This window comes from Girardinichthys multiradiatus, chromosome 8 (assembly GCF_021462225.1).
Source record: "Girardinichthys multiradiatus isolate DD_20200921_A chromosome 8, DD_fGirMul_XY1, whole genome shotgun sequence".
NCBI classification, from domain to species: Eukaryota; Metazoa; Chordata; class Actinopteri; order Cyprinodontiformes; family Goodeidae; genus Girardinichthys; species Girardinichthys multiradiatus.
The window spans coordinates 28,317,893-28,343,048 of NC_061801.1; the positions used below are offsets into that span (position 1 = coordinate 28,317,893).

Consider the following 25,156-nt stretch of genomic DNA (forward strand, 5'->3'; position numbering starts at 1 on the left):
AATTTGCACAGGCTTACCAAAAGTGGACAATAGAAGATTGGAAAAACGTTGCCTGGTCTGATGAGTCTCGATTTCTGCTGCGACATTCAGATGGTTGGGTCAGAATTTGGCGTCAACAACATGAAAGCATGGATCCATCCTGCCTTGTATCAACGGTTCAGGCTGGTGGTGGTGGTGTAATGGTGTGGGGGATATTTTCTTGGCACACTTTGGGCCCCTTAGTATCAATTGAGCATCGTGTCAACGCCACAGTGTACCTGAGTATTGTTGCTGACCATGTCCATCCCTTTATGACCACAGTGTACCCATCATCTGATGGTTACTTCCAGCAGGATAATATTTCATGTCATAAAGCATGAATCATCTCAGACTGGTTTCTTGAACATGACAGTGAGTTCACTGTAATCAAATGGCCTCCACAGTCACCAGATCTCAATCCAATAGAGCATCTTTGGGATGTGGTGGAGCAGGAGATTCGCATCATGGATGTGCAGCCGACAAATCTGCAGCATCTGTGTGATGCTATCATGTCAGTATGGACCAAACTCTCTGAGGAATGTTTCCAGTACCTTGTTGAATCTATGCCACGAAGGATTAAGGCAGTTCTGAAGGCAAAAGGGGTCCGACCCAGTACTAGCAAGGCGTACCTAATAAAGTGGGCGGTGAGTGTAAGTATAGCTGTGTGGTGAAGGCCTCATAGGTCTGAAAACATTATTTGACAAACAACAGCATGACGAAAATGAACACAGCAGGCAGGTAAGGGATAAAGTTGTGGAGATGTTTAAAGCAGAGTTTAAGCAGAGCTCTGTTCAATCCATCATCTGAAAATGGAAAGCATTAAACAGAGAAACATCCAGAACAAAATAGTAACTCTGGAGGAACTGCAGAGATCCACAGCTCAGGTGGGAGAAACAGTTGACAGGATTTCTAGGATATCATGTGGAAGATGGTGCTCTGGTCATGTGAAACCAAAGGTGAACTTTCAGGCCCTAATTGAAACACTCTATGAGTGGTGGAAAACTAACACAGCACATGGACCTGGAGGCAGGGGCAGGAAAGCTGGCCAGAGTTGATAGGTAGATGAACGGAGCTAAAACAGAAAAGTCCTGCCCTGGGTTTTATTTTTGGGTTATCCCAGTAAAGAGGACTTGATACATATTCACTTCTCTGATTTTTACTTGTAAAACAACTGAAAACCATACATAATTTTCTTCCCCTTTACAGTTACATGCGACATTAGTTGATCTTTTACATAAAATCACAAGGGTTCAAGGTGCATGAATACTTTTCCAAGGTACTGTCGCTGCTTTCCCCGGCTACAGAGAAAAAAAGGTCCCTAATATTGAACAGCCAGCCATCAGCCAGCCTAATATTAAACACCCATTTCTCCCAGCAGCTGACCATTACATGAAAAAAAAGAAACCCTCATGCACAGATTAAATATTGACCAACTTTTAGAGGAGCCTCACCAAGAGCATAATGCACAAGTAATGAGATGGTTTATTTTTAGAACATATGCTTTAAAGGGCACCTCTGCACTTGTGTAATTGTGTGTGTATTTATTTCTTATCTTGTGTGTTTGCAGATTTAGGTATATTCTTTGGAGAAAAAATGGAGTTGTGTAAATGAGTGTGTACATTTCTAGTTGAACACTCAGACTTTTGTTTTTTCATCTGAAAGACAAACAAAGCAGAGCGAGGACATGAGTGCTGTCATTTGCATTTTAATTAAGTGCTTCCTGTTTGTTGCCAACACACTCAACCCCCACCCCTTATGGTGAGGGGCAAGGGCCTCTGGGGGCCCACCTCTACTGATCGGATCCAACATACCTTCACTGACCACACTCGAAATGACTCAGTGTCTATACATGGAGGGCAACAATGACCCTTCAGTGCTCCTGCAGTTGTTTGGATTTCAACACATATCACAAATAAGCCCTGTGGTTTCTGCCATGTTGTCTAGCCTGTTTATCATCATCAGATCAAATAAACTTGACTTTAAACTGCTGAAAATAAAGAATCACACTCATAACAATGATTTGGGAACTCTAAACAAGCAACCCAAACCCTACGAGAAAGGGAAATGAATACCGAGTAATTATTTAAAAAGAAAATCTGTGTATAATTCCAAATCCACACTCTTTGCATGAAAAACAATAGCTTCTATATAGTAAATTACAGAGAAAGGAAACAACTCCAGCTTACTGTTTACTTTATCTTTTGTGAGGTTCAATATAATGAACCCCATTGATTTCAGAGAGCTCCTTTCATGTATCTATGATAAATATTTGATGATTGCTGTTGGGGCCAGAACTGACTGAGATGGAAACTGAGGCCTGCAGGGATAATAAAGGAAATGCGTGTGTGTGTGCATGTATGTTCCTATAACATATGGAACAGAGAGTAGGAAAGTGTGGGTGTGAATGGAAAGGGTGCAGTAATGACCCCCTGTGAGCAGGGGGGGGGGGGGGGGGGGGAGCCAGCCCCCTCGTCTCACCTCCTCCCATATACCATTAATAAATAATTAACTAGAAATCTGCCAGTCAGTGGCATATTACAAGGCATGGTGAATGGCAAAAGCTATCAATCAAGGGGCATCCATTCATGTGCATCAACTCATCTCCAGGGATGGGAAAAGCTGGTGGCTGGTGGGGGAGCGGGTGGTGGAGCGAGTCTGTGTGTGCTGGTCCGAAAGGGGGGTCCGGAGGGAGGCATGATGGATACGGAGCAAACAGACAGAATCAGTCTCATGGAGGCAACCCTGCTATGACCATATAAGGGCACGGACTCTGCTTTAGGCTGCAGATTGGTGGCTCCCATGTACTCATCTGGTGGTGACTTCAAAGTCATTTGGAGGGTGAGTTTGTGATGTCACCATCCCCAAGATGGGCAGGTGCAAGTTAAGCTGACGTAGGTAAAAAAAAAAAAAGGCTTATTTTCGGGGAAAAAAATGGGATGTGGGTGAAAATATTAAGAATTATTTTAACAACAGGAAAGAGAAAAAAAAAAAAGAAAAAAAATTATATTTGAAACTCCTAAATGTAGCTGGGGATATATCCATATAGTCAGAAAAATATGTATTACGAGGTTCAATTCAAATTTTACAGCACATGATTATCAATCAGACGATTCAAAAAAGCAGACATCTTCATATATATGTACAGTGCATTGCAAAAATATTTTCTTTTTCACGTTAGATCCACAAAGTTCAGTGTTTTTATTGGGATGTTATGTGATAGACATCAGGTAGTTTATAACTTAGGGAAATGCTCAAGTGGAAGGAAAAAAATACAGGTTTTTTAAACTTGGTTACAAATAAAAATCTGAGAAGTGTGACGTGCATTTGTATTCAGTTCCCTTGAGTTAATACTCTGCTGAACATTATTTTGGAAGAATCTTTTGGGGTACGTCTTTCCCAGCTTTGTACATCTTGAGAGGAAAACGTGCATGATGAAAAAACAGCATGATGCTGTGTGGTATGTTGGAGTCCCCTGTTTCACCTTAGCGAGGATGAGTTAAGGCTGAAAATGCAGCATCCAGTATACAATGTGTTTTATGTGAAGGCCAAAAAGTTAAATTTTAGTCTCACTTGTCCAAAGTACATTCTCTCTCTTCTCTGCTGTGATGACCTATCTGGTGCATTTCTTGGTCTTCAGAACATTTGTTTACCAATGCTCACATGCTTCACAGAACGGCTGTTTTGTACTTAGATGAAATTATGCACAGGTGGCCTTTGTTAACTAACAAGGTGACATCTTAAAGCAATTGGTTGCACTCGATTTTATTTAGGAGTATCGGCTGTATGAAGATAAATGCTTGGTTTTTATTTGTAAGAAATTTTAAAACACTTTTATCTTTTTTCCTACAATTTACCATTAGAAGCTACTTTGTGTTGGTCTGTCACAAAAAATCCTGATTAAATATACTAACGTTTGTGGTTGTAACGTGACAAAATGTTAAAAAATGTTAAGGTGTATGATTACTTTTGTAAGGCCCTGAATATGGAATGCCTCGATAGTAGAATATAATAAGAAATACTCAAAGGAACACTTTTTAAGACAGAAATGTTTTTTAGAGTGAAAAAAGACTCATATAAATATCTACCAAGAGTACCTGGCTGAATGTAACAGATAACGGAGTTGATTGACAAAACAACAAACAGCATCCCAGAATATGAAGGTAAAAGAGTAATGAATGTGAAGATTTCATATTTTACAGGAAAACATATGAAAAGATTTAGAGAAATTTGTATATCCTATCCTGGGTGGCTGTGACCACCATGTCTGCAGGCAGAACCAGACTAAAAACAGACCCAATCCTGTAGTGTGACCCCCTCAACAGGCCCGGAAACACTTCTGAAATCCTCCTGCAGTGATTCATGTCCATGTACATAAGCTAAAACACTGCAGTGGAAAGAAAAACAACTGTTCTGTATAAATAATTTATACTGAGGACAAGCAGAAAACATGAAAGTAGTTTAGTCCTTTGCAAAGGCACCATTAATCTAAAAAATATACACAAACTTTGAAGCAAAACATCCTTAAAAAGCCACATTGTAAATGTGAACTATTATAACAGCATGACTCTATAGTCAAAGAGGTTGAGTAAGAAACTGCCTTGTCTGGTGTCTTGACTCATCATCTATCAAAAATATTTGGAGAATTTGAAGCAACAAAGAAGGTAGGGCAGACTTAGTTTCTGCCCCAACTTCTCCAGAACACGAGACAAAGTATCCCTGGGCAAGACAGTGGACTCCATAATGTCCTGCGAGCTTATTCCTTTGGATAAAAAAATACATTACTAGTTTCCTGCTTTAAATTTTGAACACTTACCTCTCCTTTCTTCCCAGCAAGAGACTGGCGCCTTGATGTTGTCTCCTCATTGATGCTGGACAGAAAGTTTTGGGAGATCCGCAGAGCGTCCTGCAGGAGCGAGTGATCCGGGTGGCTGGTGGGTGTGTGTTTAAGCAAGTCCTTGAGGCAGATGAAGGAGTATTGTATCAGAAAACCAAAAATATATTGGCAAAAAGAAATATAATTCTCGGTTTGAAATATATAGACATCAGTGATCTCATTAAAACATGTTTTAGGGCATTTTACTTACATGTAACACCAATGTGCTGCGCGTCACTCGGTCCACTGGTTTGTACAGCAAAGCTGCAAGCAAATTTAGACAGAAGCAGGACTGAAGGTTTTATTCTGCATGCAATATAAAAAGAGAAATTTATAATTTAATAATTATTTAACAAAACACAACACGACTGACCCTCCAGTGAGTTCTTGGCCGTATCCTTACAGTCTTTAGGGCTCCTCACCTTCAGGTTCTGTTTGAATAGAAAAACACACATCCAAAATGAAGTTAGCACTAAAGACACTGAGTAGATTAACAACATGAAATAATAGTGAGGTTATATTATATAGTTATATTGCCTCAAGCACTAAATGTCATTCACCACCAGACTTAATTATGCCATCCTCAGCAGCCTTTTTACTCCACAATCATCCTCAGATGGCTCAGAGTTATGCATTGTTACTTAGACTATTAACAGCTCTTCCATGATGAATTTTCTGTCCGGCATGTAGATGCCCGCCTCAATGCTGACTGGCAGGCCCTCACAAAACATAGACAAAGACTTAAATATTAGAAAGATCCACATGGGTTGGAAAAAAAGGGAGAAGTAATAAATCAAGAGCCCCAAAGATAGGTCACCAAACTGTCCAGACAGTCACAGCTTAACATTTCTTTCCATTCAAAAATGACCAATGCTTTTGAGATTAAATTTACAGTTGATATAAAAACAAAAAAATCTGTTTAAAAGTAACACCTGAATCCATAAATGTGGCCATATCACCTACTTTCATCCATGTTGGAATAAATATGAATAGTAGCTCATATGAGGGTCATGTTTTTTATAAAAGCCTCAAAAATTTGATTTTAAAAAGTACAATATTCAATTCTTTTTTAAATTATCAGGCTATACAATCAGCAGGAACAAATCCAAAGCCATGCCAATGACACTAATGTGCCATGCTTACATGGTAGAAATGTTGGAGCTTAGGTGGATTCCTAAAGCACGGATTTATGAATCCAACTGAACTGGAGGACCCGAATAACCAGAATTTTAAACCAGCCATACAAAAAATTCTAACATACTTAGTAAAGTGGGAAAAAATAAAACTTACACTCTGGGGAAAAATGTATATTATTAAAAAGATAGTGGCACCTCAATTTAATTATCTGTTGATGCTACCAATAAAAATAATGTTTAATATCTTTAAAAGATATGATGGCTTGACAGAACAATTCTTATGGCAAGGAAAAAAAAAAAGCAAGAATCAAACTGAGTGAACTATGTTCCCTTAGGGAAAAAGCCGGACCCAAAGCTGTATAGATTATCTTTCGAAATGACTAAACTAGCTAAATATTGGAAACAATTAGTTAAAAAACCAGATCGGATGAATATCGAGAGCAAGTTATGTTTACCATTTGGCCCAAAGGAGACATTTACTCAGAGGGATAGCACAACAAACCCAATCCTCACTATGTACCAAAGTACATCAGATGTACAAATTATCACAAGTATGCCCTATTGTGGTTGACTCCCACCATTTGTATTGGAAAAACACCAGTGAGTTGAAAGCAGTGACAATCAAGTGATACAGTATGCCTATCATAGGAGACTTATAAAAAAATAGACAATTTAAGTCATATGAAGAATTAAGGAGTCAATAAAAAACCAGAGGGGAACATTTCTGTAAATGTTTACAAATCAGAAAGTGTGAAATCTAGAATCTAGATTTGCTCAGAAAATCCCATTTTAGACTACCCGCAATTACCACAAGAACATTGTACAGCTTTACATTTTTAAAAATGAACAAAACTTTCAACTACTATTGCAAAAAGACCTGGGAATAAATCCCATTAATGTGGTATCAGATTGGAAAGCTGTGTATTTAATTGCCCAACCTTAAACAACTGGGAGTGGTGTCAGGGACTAAAACAAACAACCTTAATATACACAAACAATAATATATTCATGTAAACATTTACTAAAGAGCTTCTGGTTGTACTGGAATACCAACACCCACCATAACATGAACATTTAAATATCTGGAAATTACCAAAGCTGTGTTTGTAAATCAAGGGAGGGAGTCTTCCAAGTACAGTTCATCTGGGACAAATGGTATGGTCACAGCTCTTTTGGACTCTCCACGACCTCAGAGAAGTTGTCCCTATTTTATTTGGTCAGATGGAGACAATGGACCTCTTCACTCGCAGTCTTACCTCAGAGATTTCAGCAAACTGTGAGTTAGCCTGGCAGCACTTCTCCGCTGTCTCCACAGCAAGCTCATAGTTGTCCAGGAATGCCCGATACACTCCGAGCTGGCTGGCCTGAAGAAGAAAGGAAGACTTTGCATTTTTAAAGAACATTTTAAAGTAAAAGAGAAAAGAAGGAAAGTTTAAAATACACTTCAGTCTTAAAAGGGACAAACTGCAATTGTGACACACCTAATATATAATTTGATGTCTGAGATGCATTATTTAGTCAAGTCAGTAGTGTGAAAGACTGTGCAAGACATAAGGGAAAATAAATTCATCAATCAAAACAACCAGCAAACAAGACAACAACCCAATTAAACTATGGTGGTTCTTGACACTCGCTGCTATAACAACTAGGAAGACCTGTTCTGTGCTGAGTGGAATAATTAATGACTGCTGTAACAGAGGCTATGATAGCACATTTAGGAAGCTGGATGATGGAATTAAATACCAGCAAACACTGCCTGCCAGTGCCAAGATTCATCTCTGTGGAGGTGGGCCCTGTGTGAACTGTCAAGGGCACCATATGTAAGCATTTCTTACCTTGGTGCGCTGAACATGAATTTTTACTAGTAAAACTCATCGCATGCGGCAACAATTCTTCTTTTTAGAAAGACTCTGTTAATCTTTCTTTTGCTTAATAATTAGAAATAAGGGCTCAGATAATTCGACAGATTGCAACATGAAGCTTTATTATGAAATTTAGTCAAAACATTAATATAAAAGTAGATTAACTTAAACATAGCATCAGAAACTGAACCAGGAGTGAAAACTGTTTCTAAAATGATTTAAAGTTTGTAAGACACAGTAAATTTACTCTGTGGCCATTTTGAGTGTATGGAAATAGTTTTCATTATCTAATGAAGACTTTTCCAGATAGAGGTTAATATAACAACTACTACTAAAAATAAATTCACACTAGTGCACAAAATTGTTGTTTTTAAATATCTTGCCACCTGCATTTTTCCACTCTGGAAAAAGAAGAGTTCAAAGTAAATCAACAATATCCCAAAATATATTTAAAATTCATGCCCATAATGAGTACACATAAACTTGTACTGCATTTGTACAACTTTAAGCTATATGCCACGTAGAGAACACAAAACTGAAAGCTGTATTTTATCTCCAAGTTAAATTGAGCATTCCCAAAACAGATTTAAAACACTGTTTAGCAAAAATGTTGTTACACCATAAAGCAGCAGGAAGGGGCTGCTTTCATAATCCTTCCCCACGCAACAGAATCTGCTCTACAGCAGGGGCAACTCAGAGCGTGACAGTTCAACTGCAGAGGGAACGGGGAGCCAAGATATCGCACAACCACATCCTCATATGACAGTGTGAAGGCTTTTGGAATGTAGCCATGGAGTCAGGGCAGAAAATGGTTTTGAGAGATGGAAGAAAATTGCTTAGGTGTTTGGATTTCTCAGTTCGGGATTTCCAATTTGCTAGAGTAGGTGTGGAGCTAATCTAGAGCAGAAAAAAACATTAGTAAAACGGGCGAATGACAAGCTACAGACATTACATAAAAATGGTTGAATTTATCCTTGGTTTGTAAATTGCTCAACTGTCTTGAAAACACTATCTGAAGATAGAAAGTTCTGTTTCATCAGCACATATAGTGACAGGAACAGATATATTTAAACTACAGCTGTTGCTAAACATTGCAAGATACATGCTAATGCCTCTGACTGTATCCAGGCTAAAATAACTTCATGTTGAATAAGTTTACCATCATTACTACATTAAAGGAGAGAAAGCATAATACCGTCTACAGATAAACAAATACAGACAAATATATTTCATTTAGTATCAGAGGATACATGCTGGCAAGAGGCCTACTACGGCCAACTAGCTGTAGTAGGCCTAAGTGAAATAAAACTGTTCCCCTCATTTCCTCAGTGGAATAAAATAAATTACAGTAAATTGAGCAACTACAGTGGTTAAATGCTAGTAACTCTGATACAAAAGAAACATGAAATGTTAAATAGTTGAAATTTGCAGCTTCACCTTCACATTGAAAATGTAAGAAAAATTAAACCTTAAAATTGGAGAAGAAAAAGAGGAACAAAATACCACATGCAAAATAATTGTTTTTTTGTTTTTTTTTGTTTTGTTTTTTTGGATCAACTGTGCAATTCTTGACACCTAACAAAATTAACAAAATTCATTTGGTAAGTCGTCATTGACTTTCTGTAAGGGGATCAGAGTGCTTAGGAACTTTAAATTAGTGGTTCATAACGTCTTCTCCTTTAGATTCACATATGATGGGGCACTAGTCCATTCATAAAAATGGGAAAGACAGGAGAACATGCCATTGAAGTAATACCGATGCTTGTTGAAAAAGAATCTCCAACTGTCACCAAGTCTTCATAGTAAATCATATTAAAGTTTTAGTATGGCTCTGGGTCCGTTTGCCCCTTTAAAATGAAAGCCCCCATGTTATCCCTACATGTTGCCATTTGTCGGCTTATACTTCCGTTTATAAAAGACAAGTTTATAAAACCAATCTGTTTAAGTTTTTTTTTCCTTGTAGTTAAGTATTGTGATGGATTAGTGAAATAAATAATAGTAACAATGCTAAAATTGTCTGTGTAATTTAATGTATTGGAAATTATTTTCTAAAAATGTTGTCTTACACTTATTTCCATTTATTTTGATTTGGATCCATATAGGGTAATTTGACTCTTGTAAAATATTACACATCAAGACCACCTGGTCAAAATTGTTTGAGCTGAATTTGGAACATCACTTGAAGCCCTTGATTATCAAAGCTTATCTGAAACATTATCCTGGCAGATACAAACTGACGCCGAGTATTAAACGTCCCATGGCAGACGACTCTGTTAGTTACGGTAAAAAACAATCAAAACTACAAAGGTGCAGACTGGCAAAGGAGCAAAACGACCAGAGCCTGTTTAGTGAACATTTTCACCTGGGGTGGAAATAATAGTGGAGGTTGCTATATGTAACTGCTGGGACACTTAGGTTTGGTCCAGAGATCAAGGGGCATTCTTACACCAAAATCCAACATTTTGGGATGGTATCTTACTTTACGCAATTACTTCATTATGCATATACCTTTTAGAAACAGCTTAACAGAGCAAAACAATTATCAGCTTCAGTTTTGATTTCTTGGACATGTGTTAATGTTCTTGACAAGACCTGTCTATGAGACATTTAGGAATTATTGATCAATGTTATGATGCGGTCAAGCTAATGACCAACAAATTCGACACTGAAAGCTTGTCACAGCCACAGTTGAAAACACAAAATCTTCATGTTTCTTTATTCATCTTTAAGAAACATATTCAAAGCTAGCTCCCATGTCTGAGGCTTGTGTTTAGGAGGACCAGAAACACAACTGTGAATCTGCCCCATTTTCAGCCTTCAAACACTTCTCTTTGACACTTCACTCTCGTAGCCTGTCAGCAACGCTTTGCCTTTTCCTCTTTTCATTCCCTCTCTCATCTTCCTCGTTCTGATGTCTCATGACTCCTAAGCCTTTGCAGATTTCAGAGTCATGGTGAGACAGCTCTATCAGAATTCTAGCAGCCTAAAAATCTACTTGGCTTGTCGGCTTCCATCCTTCCACAGACATTCCTACCCCCACTAGAACTCATGCATTGCTTCCTTTACTCTCCTTTAATTTCTTTCCCCTCATCCTCAGAATGGCAGAACTATAACTACTGTTTGACAGAAAGAGACAATAAGATAGAAACCGGTTGACTCTACAGTACAGTCAATAATTTTCAAATAGGAATGAGACATTATGACATTTTTTTATCATAAGAAAAAAATATATCTACATCAAGGTCCAACACAAAGTCAAACTTGGGTTTTAATTCGGCAGTGTGGTACAGGACAAATGCACTGCTTTAGTGTGGGTTCTAGACTAACCTATAACTTTTATTCACAAGATACCAATCAGACCTGTCAGAGTAAAAATGAATACAGGTTCTTTAAAGTTTTTGATCTTTACTATTTTATTTAGCTTCTAAAAATGAAAAACAGCAGTTTCAATGACTTCTTTTAAAAACTAAAGTTCCAGCTGTCTGAAACCCATAAAAGTAATGAAATAACCATTTTTTATTCTTAAGTGTGCATTTAGGGAACTCAAAACCCATAATATTTATGGATAAAATGTTAAACTTCATTTGTGATGTGGCAATTCTAAGCATATGTCATTAAATTATAAAATGATTCTTCCATAATCAGTTTTCTATGTTCTGCATTTTCCAAAATCTGGATAATGATAAATGCAAATTCCAGACTTTTCATACCTCCCTAAAGAATGGTATTAACTTACCTTATTGGTTGCATTACTCATGGAGAGCTGACCCCATGTTGCATTTCTTAGCCTCATCACAGATAAAATGTGCACTGTTCCCGACCATTTCTCACAGCCAACAGCTACTGTGATGTTCTTTACAATCAGCATAAGAATCAAAGTGTTTAAATTGAAAATAAATTTTGATTTAGATATACTAGACTGAAATTAACAATGTATATAGTGCATGAGTCAAATGGGGGTAGGGGGTTCATTTCAATTTGAATATGAAGGTTTTATTTAATGGTTGATTAGAATTCCTATTTTTATTTTTATTTAAAAAAAATCTGCTGACATTTGTTGCTCACATTTTCGAAATGAAGATTTGATTAATTAAAGTAACAAAAAAGAGCAAATAAATGTGAAAAGTAAAATGTTTTTATTTTATTATTCTTTTTCCATGTGCCTATCTAGTAGAAATATTACAAATTCAATTCTACTGTCTTATCCAAAGCCCAAAGGCAGCCTTCAGAGATTCGTTAATAAGATTGTGTGTGCACGTGTGTGTGTGTGTGATGTTGTGTGTGTGTGTGTGTGTCTAAAGCAGCTCCTATTTATAGCAGCTTCTTGAAGACACAAAGCACACAGCGTTTTGATGGCCTCAGCTGCCTGAGGCAGAAAGGGGGCATTGTGAGGCAGGCCTGCACTCCCCTCTGTGTGCATGTGCACGTCAGAGCATAAACCAGTCAGAGAGGAGGGAGATAGACAAGGCGGATGAGGGAGAGATCAGTAGGAGAGGAGCCGTAATTCTCAGAGTATTAACAAATGATACATTGTGAGTTAATTGACCCGCTGTGAAAATTATTAAATAGAACCAGTGTACTGTACATTTGGCCCTGACAGCCTTGGAAGAAACTGCTGCAGCATAGAAAGAGAACGAGCAGCTGTTTGGGCAGTAAAGGGGAAGGAAAGGCAGTCCAGATTCAATTTGTGCAAATCTAAAACAACAAAGAAGAAGATGACTAGAAAAATTAAATCTGCTTTTATTATCCGTTTATCAAAGTTAGCTGACCGATTCTGCTTCTAAGCTCTTTCTGTTTGATGAGACATTACAGTTAATGTTCGTTTGCTTTGGGAGGGCATCCAGAGACCATGAATGTCACTGTAGAACCCCAAATGTCCTTTCCCACTGCTGTCAACCTTTCTGGCTGCCTAATGTTGTCACTTTGATTAGGGGTAACGTCACACAGCTACACTCAGGGACTCAGCTGCTATCATGGCTGCACACAGACTACAACCACAAAGAGACCAAGCCTTTGATTTTCTTTTGATGGGAACTTAGAACTTGTACTAAGCCAAATAATAAAGCCTCACCAGTTTCTGGAAGAGATCCCCAACTCTCTGATGGTGGCTCCACTGCTGGACGCGGGGCAAAAGTCCATCGTAGAACTCCTTGTGGATCTCGTAGAGCTCAGGCACTTTGAAGAAGATGGTTTCTATCTGGGCCACTGTGAGAACAGGCTGGGACGTTGTAGCAGCTGCCTTCAATGGTTTCAGTGGCTGAGAGGAACAAATAGAAATTTTGTTTAGTTGATTTAACAAAGATTAATAAACCATTAAGCAAATGTGCCAGAGTTAGCCATAACACCCTTTTTCATCCATTTTCACTGGACGGGGGTAAGAGAGTCCACTTAATTACAGTCGACCGATGTTAAAAACAAAATGAAAAGGAAAGAAATCCTCATTGAAGAGCACCTTCCTTAATTAAAGATCTTTAGTTAACAATGATCAAATCTTTTAATTCAATATATTGTAAAATAAATTATTAAAAATTTTGACGTGAGGTAAACACATACAATGCCTTCCAAAAGCATTCATACCTCTTTTACCCTTTTTTATTTTCTCATGTTAGAACCCCAAATCCCAATATATTTAATTGGGATTCTAAGCAACAGACCAACACAAAAGAGTGCATAATTGGAAAGTAAAAGTAAAATAACACATTGTAAAAAAAAATATTTGCGAATAAAAATCTGAAATCTGCGGCATCCATTTGTATTTAGCCCTAAATAAAATTTCAGAACACGCAACTGCCTTCAGAAGTCACCCACTAAGTAAATACCAGTGCTCCTGTGTAATTTAATCCTAATATAAATGCAGCTGTAATTGAAAACTTTAGAGGTTTGTTAACAAACATTAACGGGCAAACAGCATTATGAAGACCAAGAACACTGAAGACAGGTCAAAGATCAGCTCAGGTTATAAAACTATTTCCCAAGCAGTAAACAGCAAAAAACACAAAACCCTGCTTAATCCATCATTCAAAAATGGACTGAGAATGGCAAAACTGCAAAGAAAGATAGGGGTGTCTTTCTAAACTTAAACTTACAGGTCGAGCAACGAGAACATTAATTATAGAAGCAGCCAAGAGGCCCATGGTCTCTAAGGAGGAGCTGCAGAGATTCACAGCTCTAGTGGAAGTACTTGCTGACATGAAAACTATTAACTGTTCACTTCGCAAATCTGACCTTTATGGAAGACCGGCTTGAAGGCAACTATTGTTGAAAGAAAGCCATAAGAAGGTCCATTTGCAGTTCAGTAGTGAAATAGTTTAGCTCAAAGCATATTCTTGTATTAGAAGGACCCAGTCAAAGTCCAGCTATTCTGTAAGGACAATGGGCAAAAAAGGTAAAAAATAAATAAATCCATGTATCATTTCCTACTACTTCAAAACCACACACTGCTTTGAGTTGGTCTTTCACATATAATGCCAATGAAGCACATTGAAGTCTGTGGTTTTACGCGGTACCGATAACCAATTAATGGAGCAAATAAATTCACTTTTCACATAGCTTCCCTATTTGTTATTTAGAAAACCTTAGAAAGTATCTCTTCAGGCACTTAATATTCCTTAGAAGGCAACAACTCCTGAGTAAAGATGTTTTAATCCATGTTTGCAGAAACTTGCTCCCTCTTCCTCCTAAAAAGGGATGTTGATGAGTGAATCAATGCAGAAATTTTTGAAAGCAAAACCATCGAGCTAAAAGGTAGCAACATAATGAGAGTGAAAAATGACCTCCACCAATGGTTTCAGAAAGCATTACCAGACATTTACTCAACAAAAGGATGATATTGTGCAATGCAGTTTTTCTCACCAGCAGCAGAGCCTCTAGGTGGCTGAGGTACGCTTCTTCTGTGGCCAAGATCCCAGACAGGACCCACTTCCTCATCTCCAAACCCTTTTCAAGGTCACACTCCGTCTGTGAAGAACATAGACATATCTAAAGTTTAAAAAAATGTCACGATGTCATGCAAAATAACTAAAACAATTCAATGTCAATTGTTGCTTTTGTATATTTTTTAAACAGAAAAAGCTAAATATTTATATTTGTCTGACTTATCAGACAATAAGTGGGCTTTTATCATTCATATAATATGGTTAAAGGATGGTGAATAAGGCATTGAGCGTTTATAGTTACAGGCTAACCATGAAAGAGTTCAAGGAATGCTCAATGAAACAAACACATCCTAAAAAAAAAGGAAACATCCTTGGCTGCTTCACCATTCCCCTCAGCTGACTCAAAGCTCACTGAGCAGCACAGGCATGAGAGAAAACAGAACAACAGAGAAACTCCTCGGGCTGTCTTGTTTAACCACAAACTCTAAAATAACTCAAACAGACAGGGTCTCCCAAAGCAGGAAAAAAGGTTGGGGTTTAAATATGTGCATGCAGGAGAAACACATACACAAGCTCCAGTCTGGAAGTGGAGGGACTTCAGCTATAAGTTGTGAAGGAGAGGAAACATTTGCAAAAAAAAAGGGGAAATGATAAAAGAAGGTGGCAAAGAAGGTAATGACAGAAAACTTAAAAAAGACAAATAAAGAGCAGAAAGGATATATATGGAATGATAAAGATGAAACAAGAGTATGCATTCAACCAAAAAAGTTTATTTTTAGTACATACTAAGACTGCCGAATATACACTATATTGCCAAATGAATTTACAGAGTGGCCTTCACACATATCTGATCTTGAGTGACATCCTGTACTTAATCTATAAAGTTAATTTGATGTCCGGCCACCCTTCGCAGCTTCACATCATCTGTGTGGGAGGGGTTTCCATAAGGTGCAGGAGTATGTTTAGGGGTATTTTTGGCTTTTTATTTCTGGCCATTTTTCCAGAAGCACAGAAACTGATGTTGGAAAAGATATCTCCACTTCACCCAAAAGGTAATTTAACAGTTTGAAGTTAGGGTCAGTCAGATTATTCCACATCGAAACTCGCTTATTTATGTCTTCATGGAATTCGCTTCGTGCATGGGCGCACAATCATGCTGGAGCAGGAAGGGCGCCATCCCCAAACTGTTACCACACAGTTGATGAGCAAACAGTTTTAAAAATGTCTCATTATGCTGAAGCATTAAGAGTTAATTTCATTGAAACTAAAAAAAAACATCAGATTCCCAGACAGAGAGGCATGATTTGTCACCCTAGAGAACACGTCACCGCCGCCCTTGAGTCAGTTGATGATGTGCTTTATACCATTGCATCTGATGCTTTGCATTGCACATGATGTTAGGCCTGGATGCAGCTGCTCAGTCATGGAAACCCATTCTATAAAGCTCTAAACACTATTCTTGAGTTAATCTGAAGGCTAATTGAAGTTTGAAGCTCTGTAGCCATTGACTCTACAAAAAGAGAGCAACCTCTGTGGCCAATGCACCTTAGCCTCCACTAATTGGCTTTGGAAGATTTAGTGAATATTTGCACTCTTGGCATACTGTCACTGCACCATACTGGAAATCACTGAGCTCCTAAGAGCAACCAGTTCTTTGACAAATGTTTGAGGAAGCTGTCTGCAAGCCTAGGTGTTTGTAGCCATAAACGTGCAAGGAACATCTGAATTCAATTATTTGGATGGGTGAGCGAATACATTTGGCAAAATAGTAACGCTTGTGTCACACTTCACATGCTTCAAATGTAAAATGTAAAAGATGAGGACATTTAAGTCATAGTCTTGTACTTATCAGGCTGCTGGAGTCGAGAGCCAAGTGACAGGCGTTAACATTTTTCATTCTCAAAGCATCAATATCTCAAAAAATAAGATAATCTTTTCATTACTTTCAATAGGAATATCCAACATTAGCACTATTCACTATTGTTTTACTAAAGGATGGTACAATACAGTATGTTTTCTAAACTGCGTTTGAACACATACTGGGAGAGCTTAGATGTCTGTGGGCGTATATGCATTTATTAAAATGATGGGGCAAATGGGTTTGAAACCAGTTTCCATGGTCACTGCATAAGTAGATGCTGATGCAGATTTCAGAGAACAGTTAAGGCCCAGAAGATTATGAAGCCCTCCAGTATTAAAATAGACCACATTACATAGGTGGTTGTTAACCTGCAGTGTAAATGCAGGGCTGAATACACTTTTTATTATACTGTCACTCCTACAACAGTTGACTATGGCTTAGTGGGAAGAGAAGTCGTCTTGGAATCTGTAAGTTGTGGGTTTGATTCCAGCTTCCTCCTGCCACAGGTCGATGTGCCCCTGGGGAAGGCACTTAACCTTAAGTTGCCCACCGATCTGAGTATCGTTCTATGAATGTGTGCAATTGGGTGAATGTGCCTCTAGTGTAAAGTGCTTTGAATGGTCGGTATGACTGGAAAAGCGCTATCTAAATTCAGACCATTTATCATAACATCATCTCATAATGATTTTAGTAGAAATATTGCTTGACTGAATTTGGAGAATGGGAGTTACATCTCTATATACTGATTTAGATAGTTCAGTTCTTCTTGAGTCAATGCACAATAGGAGATTTAACTGAGTGGTTGCAGCTTCAACAACAATATCTGTGTTAAGTACTGCAGAGAGATGAGTGATATGACTTGATAGTTTTGGAAAGTTTGTGATGTGGACTTTCCAAAACTATCATGTGTTACCTTCAGCCCAGGAACCACTGGCCTATCATTTATTTCCTTACCTCTGAAACTTCTTTTCCTTCTGGCTTTTTTATTCCTTCTGTTGAATTGCCAACCTTAATAACACACTATGTAGATTTCCATCTAATAGAAAAATGTAAACATTTAGAATATCAAAATGAGATAACACTTATTTGTTTGGCTTTTGGTTCCTTTATTTTCCTGTAAAGTATTTTATGTTATTCTGTATATGTGGTGCTAAATACAAAAAAGCTCCTGTTTGTATTGCATTCCACTAAGTTAAAAAAACTTAAAACACATATGCTCGCTGTGTCAATAGACAAAATACATCCATCAAATTGTTCCCAACCTAGTTGAATATATCCGGTGAATACAGAAACAGAGCTCCTTCACAAACCTTATATTTCTTTCTGGATCTTCATAGCACCAAAACAATACTTTTCCTCTCATGATGACCAGCTTCACCATCAGGGTAACATCAGTTTTAGCTTTAGACAAATGGCTTATCATGGTAAAGATGCACAGATCGATCGGCCAGGAATGAAATTTTCTTTTCATTCAGTCTGATTAGTGATTGGCAGGTTTTTCCTAAATGTATATTGAACTTCCATTGTTTTCGGACTAAAAACTAATTTATGATTTGATGCATTAATTGGGGTTAATTCCTCTATTTTATGTTAGATTCAAAACTAACTTGATCCAAGTACCTGTAGCATATGTTTTTTTCCTTTTTCATGCATTGTAGTCCTTAGAAATTGTAAAAAGAAGTAATCGGTCTGACATTAGAGTTAGGAGGTCTGACAATAAAACAAACTTTAAAGTCTGATCAGCATATGACTTTATACTTAAACATATTAACAATTTATTCTGAAAATGTTGTCTATTTGATGCCCCACGACAGAGACCGTGACCCCGATGGGACAACTCATGCTGTATTTGGTCTGAAAGCTGTGTTGGGAACAAGAGGTTGGGAACCTTTTTCTTTGCAGCCTTTGGAAAAAACTATTGGAGGTTGCTTCTTTCGCTTTCTTTACTATTCTATTATCATATTATTTATATTCCAGGCGCAACCAGGAAATGTGTTTCCAGAATAAAGAAGACACTATGGCTGGTTTCCACCTTGCTCTGGTAGATTTTGAAGAAGAGATTTGAGATTGGAAGACGAGGTGCTGCTCGTTACTGACTCCTTTTATTAATTCTAATAAATTGCTCAACAACAATCAAATATTTTAGAAAAATAAAACATATCTTAATGTCCTCAAAACATAAACACACTAATGAATCAGAATTTATTTTAAGTAGGCTACAAACTAATAAACATTCTTACAATAAGGTTGTAAGAAATTGTGATGGCTACAAACTGCACACTTAGAATATATCCACAGTCTGATATCTTTCTGTTTTATTTCTTTCTATTATTCTCTCATACCTCGTTTTATCTGTTTACGAAGGCAGTCTGAGGAAGCATTTTGACAGGCACCCGGTGTAGTCTTCTGCTGCTGTAGCCCATCCACCTCAAGGCTTGACGTGTTGTGCATTCAGAGAAGCTCTTCAGCATGCCTTGGTTGTAACAAGTGGTTATGTGAGTTACTGTTGCCTTTCTATCAGCTCGAAGCAATCTGGCCATTGTTCTCTGACCTCTGACACCAACAAGGTATTTGCGCCCACAGAACTGCTGCTCACTGGTTATTTTCTCTTTTTCGGACCATTCTCTGTAAACCCTAGAGATGGTAGTGCATGAAAATCCCAGTAGAACAGCAGTTTCTGAAATACTCAGATCAGCCCGTCTCCCACCAACAACCATGCCACATTCAAAGTCACTTAAATCACCTTTCTTCCCCATTCTGATGCTCGGTTTGAACTACAGCAGATCGTCTTGACCATGTCTACATGCCTAAATGCATTGAGTTGCTGCCATGTGATTGGCTGATTAGAAATTTGCGTTAACGAGCAGTTGGACAGGTGTATCTAATAAAGTGGCTGGTGAGTGTATGTAACTGTGACAATGAGAAAAAATGTGCTATCAGCCTCAATGCTTGTAACAGGAGGGTCCACAGCAAACATGGAGAACAATGTGACAATGTTACTTGCTTTAGTGCTAGAAAAAAAAAAGAGAAGTTAAGCATTTATTCATCCTTTCAGACCATTGAAGACTCCTTGAGAAGGTGCCCAGACATTTAATCTTTTATTCATGATCCTGGCAACTAATGAGCCCATCTTTGGGTCCACCCTAACGGGACCTGTCTGTGTGATTGAAGCTACACATCGAAAACAAGAGCTCCTTGTGGTCTGATGTGGTTCTTACTTGTTTCTAAATGACTGAGGTTCGCTGCAGAAACATTAGGTTCAACAAAAAAAAGCATCTCAATGACAAGTTTGCTGATTTTTTATTGACTTGCTGCTCTGAATAAAAAACTGGCTGAGTAGAAAACAGCATATTGTAATGCTTTATTAATTCTTTTTTAATTCTGTGATTTTAAAAATTGCTTATAATCAAATTCTTTTAAAATTCCTAATGTGATTCCATCCTATCTTCACGTCTGCTTGGTTGTGTCCCAGTTATCCTGTGCTGCACTTCAGTTAGAAACGTGCACAATTACATATTCTGCAGAAAGTCTGATTTCTGATGCTGGTTATTTAAAGGTTTCATGTCATCGATGCAAGAAGGGGTATAATCTTGACTTTTTGGTGTTGCAGTTCCGATAGTCAAACATAAAAGCTAAAAAAAAAACCTCTGCTTTACAGGTTGAGGAACAAAGCTGTCCTTTATTTACACTTCTGCAACAATAGCAGCAACATAACTGTCTTCATTATCAATTACTCCTATTTTCATTTTTTACCTTTAGTTTCTAATGTGAGGAAGATTCACAGTAGGACAAAAAAAAGGAAAATCAAATCATCCCTGATGGTGACTCATCACAGTGACCTCATAAATCCATCAGCTCACACAGAGCCAACCGCAGCCTGTCTGGGCTCTGATACGTAAATTAGAGGAAGAGACGGGGATGATGTTTGAGGAGTTTTCAAAGGGCAACTAAAGGACAATAGTTGCTCCGGCAGCTCATGAAAGTCTGTTTGACTGTGCTGGGAATTTGTTATGGGAGAATTGTTTTAGTGTTGCATCATATATTTAACTGACATCAGAGGAAAACTGTTCCAGCCCTACAAATGCGGTGAAAGAAACAGAAAATATCACCCCGCATCACTAGCAAATGATTATGTGATAAACAGTACAGAAATCCATTAAATAAATTACTTGTATCATGGTGAAACCCCCTTGTGCAGCAACAATGTTTTCAGTAGCTATTGATGAGTCATCCAAATTAGCTTAGGGGATATATGGTATATTACTTCTGTAAGATCCTTTTTGCACCGAATTAAGACGACCCTAGGGTCTCCAGGACCTTTACCACCATACCATTAGTTTCAGCATAGCTGTGTAGAAGGAAATAATATCAGTGTTTTTATTATATTAAATGATGAAGTTGAAGAGGTTTTCTGCAAAGGTGCACAGCACACCACTAAACATCTCATATGATGCAATAATTTTACCTTTACCTATGAAGTGCTCTGAGTACACGTCTCTGCAAAAGTCATGGAAAACAAAATTCACAAAATTCTAAACCTTTTGTTTCACTGATTACTGAGCTGTTTACTTCAAGGCTCTGAAGCCTGAATTTGTTTTTTATGAGTCGCGCTTTAAAAGCTGCACCCTCCTCTTCCTCACTAAATACAATATCAGCCACAAAAACTCACCTCACGTGGCTTCTCAATGAACATGACAAATGTGCAGTTTGGAGGTGTGTGTGCTTCTCCACAGCCGGGCAACCTATTCCACAGGGAGCCCAGGGCAAACCGATTTTTTGTGCAAAGGTTCTTCACCACAGCTCTGCATTTACTGCTGTTGCAGCAGAGTGGGTGCAGCCATTGCATTGGTGGAATGCAGCCTTGATGTCAGTAGTTTTAAAATGAATTACTTGGAAGTCCTGTGGTTATAACTAAGTTCAGTGTGAAGGGAGCCAGCTAGAAGACAACTCTGCTATTTTCAAGATGCACTTTAATTATGTACTGCTATAACAAGCTCTATTGTGTTATTTTATTTTTGAACAGAAGTAGTAAATTATTGTCTATGGGGTACTCAAATATCTACCTCTTACTATTTTTAAATACATGCCACTATGTAAATCTTTCCAAATGGATGAGGGTGTACTTACAGTATGCTGCTGTAACTGCATGTGCATTTGGACAACTTAAATGAGTCACACGTTCACAAACTTAACCTTTAAATCAGTCAGTGGATACACCATTATTGGACAGATTTAAGCTATTTAACCTACTGACAGGGGCATGCTTCCCAGTGATGGTACCACTAACACAAAGATTTCTTCCAAGGGCACAGTGCATGGAAACCATTTTAGTGTATTACTTTAAACAGCGGCACCCTTCTATTTGAAATGAACCTACATGTCTTCTATTTACAGAGTATGACACTCACAAAATAGTGTGCTTCAGCTGGGGATTTCATTGTAAAAAACTTGGAAAGGCAGTTCTTTAGTGTTTTTGAACAAATGTATCTGCTTCACTGTAATCTGTAAAGAATGTCAGATGTCACAGATCACTGGATTTATTTCTACAGATAAAGAAAGGCAGAAGGAGGAGGGATAGGAGGAAGAAGATAGTTGTAAAGTGATGAGGATGAGGGATAATTCTGCCATACACTCTCCAGAACCAGCCAATCTCCTAAGGTTAATTTGTTTCTTTCGTGGTGCCAGCATCTGAGGTTTTGGGGTAGGAAAAATTGTTTTATGTATACATTTTAATTTAAAGTAATTGTGTTAGAGATTGTTGTAAGAAAAGATTAGCCCTTTACAGACACAATAGAGTATTCCTATCTCATGGCTTGAGTTTGCTTTTAACATTAAAATAACACAAATGGGGGTGGCAGCTGTAACTGAAAAAAAGACAGGATGGCAAACTGACCGACTTGGAGGACTCCAGTGATCCTGAGGAGAGTGTGTCCCGGCTGCTACGACTCTTGGAACTGAGGTGCGGCGAGGATGATGGCGAGTCATCGATGTACGGCAGGATGTCATGGTGCCGCCGCTGCTCCTCTGCTCGGTCTGCATCATAACCGTATGTTGGAGGAGTTCCAGTAAAATGACCATCTGTGAAGGACGAAAACAAGCAATTTAGAACCTTTTAATGGTTTTTGAATTAATGAAATGCAAATACAGACATACGTATATAGACATATATAGTAAAGTTGTGAATTGTCTGTACTTGAAAAGATGCTTGTATGCTGTAGCTGCTAAGCTGCTGTTGTACATCCATGTGGATTTCAGTCACTCCTCCAAATTCTTTAATTTCAAAATTCCATACTTTTCCTGACTCAAACTTCTAGAGTTCTCAGTACATTTTCAGCTAATTCTTAAAGTATAAACACTAAAGTTCACTTTTAATCTACAGCGGATATTTCTACTCTGGCTTTAAATATAGAACCCTGTTAGGAAACGGATGGATGGACGGACGGACAGATACTAAATTCAAATTGCAGACTTTTCCAGACTGCCATTAAACCATGGCTAGAGTTGAACGGGAAAAAAACAAACTTGCTTACTAAAACTGAAAAACAGTCACTTAAATGCCGTTAACAAGTTAAAGCTATGAAAGGGCCAAAATGTGCAAAAATCCCTCACTTTTATTCCAGACATCAAAACATCCTTGGCCTACAAATCAAAATCTGTGCTCATTATAAGAGGGGTTTTTGCTTGGTAGTGCATTGAGACAAAGACAGGGAGTTGTGCGTTACATTTACTGATTGGCTTCATGCTCTCAGAAGGTTGCAAAGTCTGGTGGAGTTAATTTCCAACTCTAATTAGAGTAGCTCAGGAAACTGGGGCACATAAAATTAATTTCTCCTGCTTCTTTGTTCATACATCCTAACCCAAACATTATCCTTAATCTCAACTATGGATGTTATTACCATCTATAACAATGTATGATTAATTTTACATAATGGGATTGGAAAGACAGAACAAGAAACAAAGATCAGTGAGCTGGTGCTACAAGTTTTGTTGAGGGTAAAGTTGTAGTTTCTGAAAACAGCTTTCCCAGGAGAGTAGAGTCAGCAGTTCAGAACAAGATGTGTGACTGATAAAAGAAAGACATCATAAATCTCCAACTATACCGAAAGGTTCTTTTCACTATCTCCTTGGACTCTCCGATTCAGAAGAGCCACAGATGGACTGTTTTAGTTGCTGAATAAGAATTTACCTGAATCTGAATCTACCAGAGTAAGAACAGATTACACAGGTACAAACCAACACCAGAAAAACAGACCTGATTGGGAGGTAGTTCTTTTAATATCACGCTGAATATTCGGAGTGGAGCTTTGTGAAGGGGTGGTGCTAAGCATTTCAGATTCATTTTCAATTAATAAAAAAAAAACTCTTCAGAATTTTTTTAATATATCTTCTTAATGTCTATCCATATTTTTATGTTTGGAAAGATTTTAAAAGGAATTTGAAATCATTTTATTTTTAATTCCAGGGTGAAAATGCTGTAAAGAAAATGCAGATGCACTTCAGGCCTCTCTCCCAGAGAGGCCAGAAGTACCTTGGTTCGAATCCCACAGCCTGACACTCTGGGTCCCTTAGCAAGACCCTTAGCCCCTGAATGGTCCAATGGCAATAACAATTTTCCTTTGTTGCAACAACAATCTCGTTGCAGTTTACAATTAAAGAACTGAAATAAACAACAGAAGGAGAGTGTTTAGTTTGTCCAGTGCCAGGACATTACGCCCACCCGCGATTTGCAGAGCTTATGCCCTACTGTTGGTTGATGGGTGCTGCCCACTGCTCCTTCTTTGACCAAAGGCATACAGCCAGAGGGAAGGACCAACACACCAGCTCTGTGTGAGGCAAACAGCATCCTCCCGCAACGCAAACCAGAGTTACCAGTGTGACGCTTGCAGATTCATTGGTAGTGTAAAAATACCGGGTGTGGTTTTTAAAAATACCTAGTTGGAAGTGAGTGAGTGCCCTCCTAGCCTTATTTTAATTTTGGGTTTTGTTAGCTCTGTCTCGGTGCATTAATAGTAGGAGGCATAAAAACTGGAGCCTAACAAGAAACGACTCTTCCAGCTGTTTTGTCAGAACACTGAACATATTCAGGAAATTTTACTTTTTAAATCTCACCTGGATTTGGAAAAATGCCATTTATGGAAGTATAGTGTATGTAGGTTAAGTGTACTATAGTGTCCATAGACAGCACAGAGGCCTTAAATGGTGAAGAAAACAACTATTTCAAGCTATAACCATCTCCGAGTTAAAATGGGTGCTTTTATCATAAATGAAAGTAGACAAAAATTAATTAAATAATTTATCAATGACTATGTTTAGACTATGTTTTGGTCCAGATTGCCCATAAAAAAACTTTTTTTAATTTATCTTCTATCACTTACTATTTTCACTCATTTGTTGCCTCTACCATTGACTTCTTTGTTTGAGTGACCTCAAAGTTACCCTGTCTCCCTAGAAAATAAACAAAAAATATGACTGAACTGTTTCTATTGAGCAGGGCAACCAGATAGAAATAAAAGCAGATAACATATTGATTT

The 25,156-nt window shown here is 38.0% G+C and overlaps 1 protein-coding gene and 1 long non-coding RNA gene across 2 annotated transcripts in view; one reads left to right on the top strand and one right to left on the bottom strand.

Annotated features, from left to right (window-relative positions):
- Nucleotides 1-25,156, bottom strand: part of bcr (BCR activator of RhoGEF and GTPase) — a 114,595-nt gene that overhangs the window by 34,638 nt on the left and 54,801 nt on the right. The window contains exons 2-8 of the mRNA XM_047372802.1: nt 22,519-22,703; nt 14,742-14,846; nt 12,961-13,146; nt 7,284-7,391; nt 5,265-5,322; nt 5,103-5,155; nt 4,832-4,972 (exon numbers count right to left, since the gene is read on the bottom strand). Coding sequence (XP_047228758.1) covers nt 4,832-4,972; nt 5,103-5,155; nt 5,265-5,322; nt 7,284-7,391; nt 12,961-13,146; nt 14,742-14,846; nt 22,519-22,703 — 836 coding nt within the window. The remainder of the gene's footprint in view (nt 1-4,831; nt 4,973-5,102; nt 5,156-5,264; nt 5,323-7,283; nt 7,392-12,960; nt 13,147-14,741; nt 14,847-22,518; nt 22,704-25,156) is intronic.
- On the top strand, nt 2,861-19,084 carry LOC124872607. Its single transcript, XR_007039333.1, has 5 exons — nt 2,861-2,909; nt 4,849-4,949; nt 18,440-18,504; nt 18,603-18,704; nt 18,990-19,084. It is a non-coding gene; the product is annotated as an uncharacterized LOC124872607 (long non-coding RNA).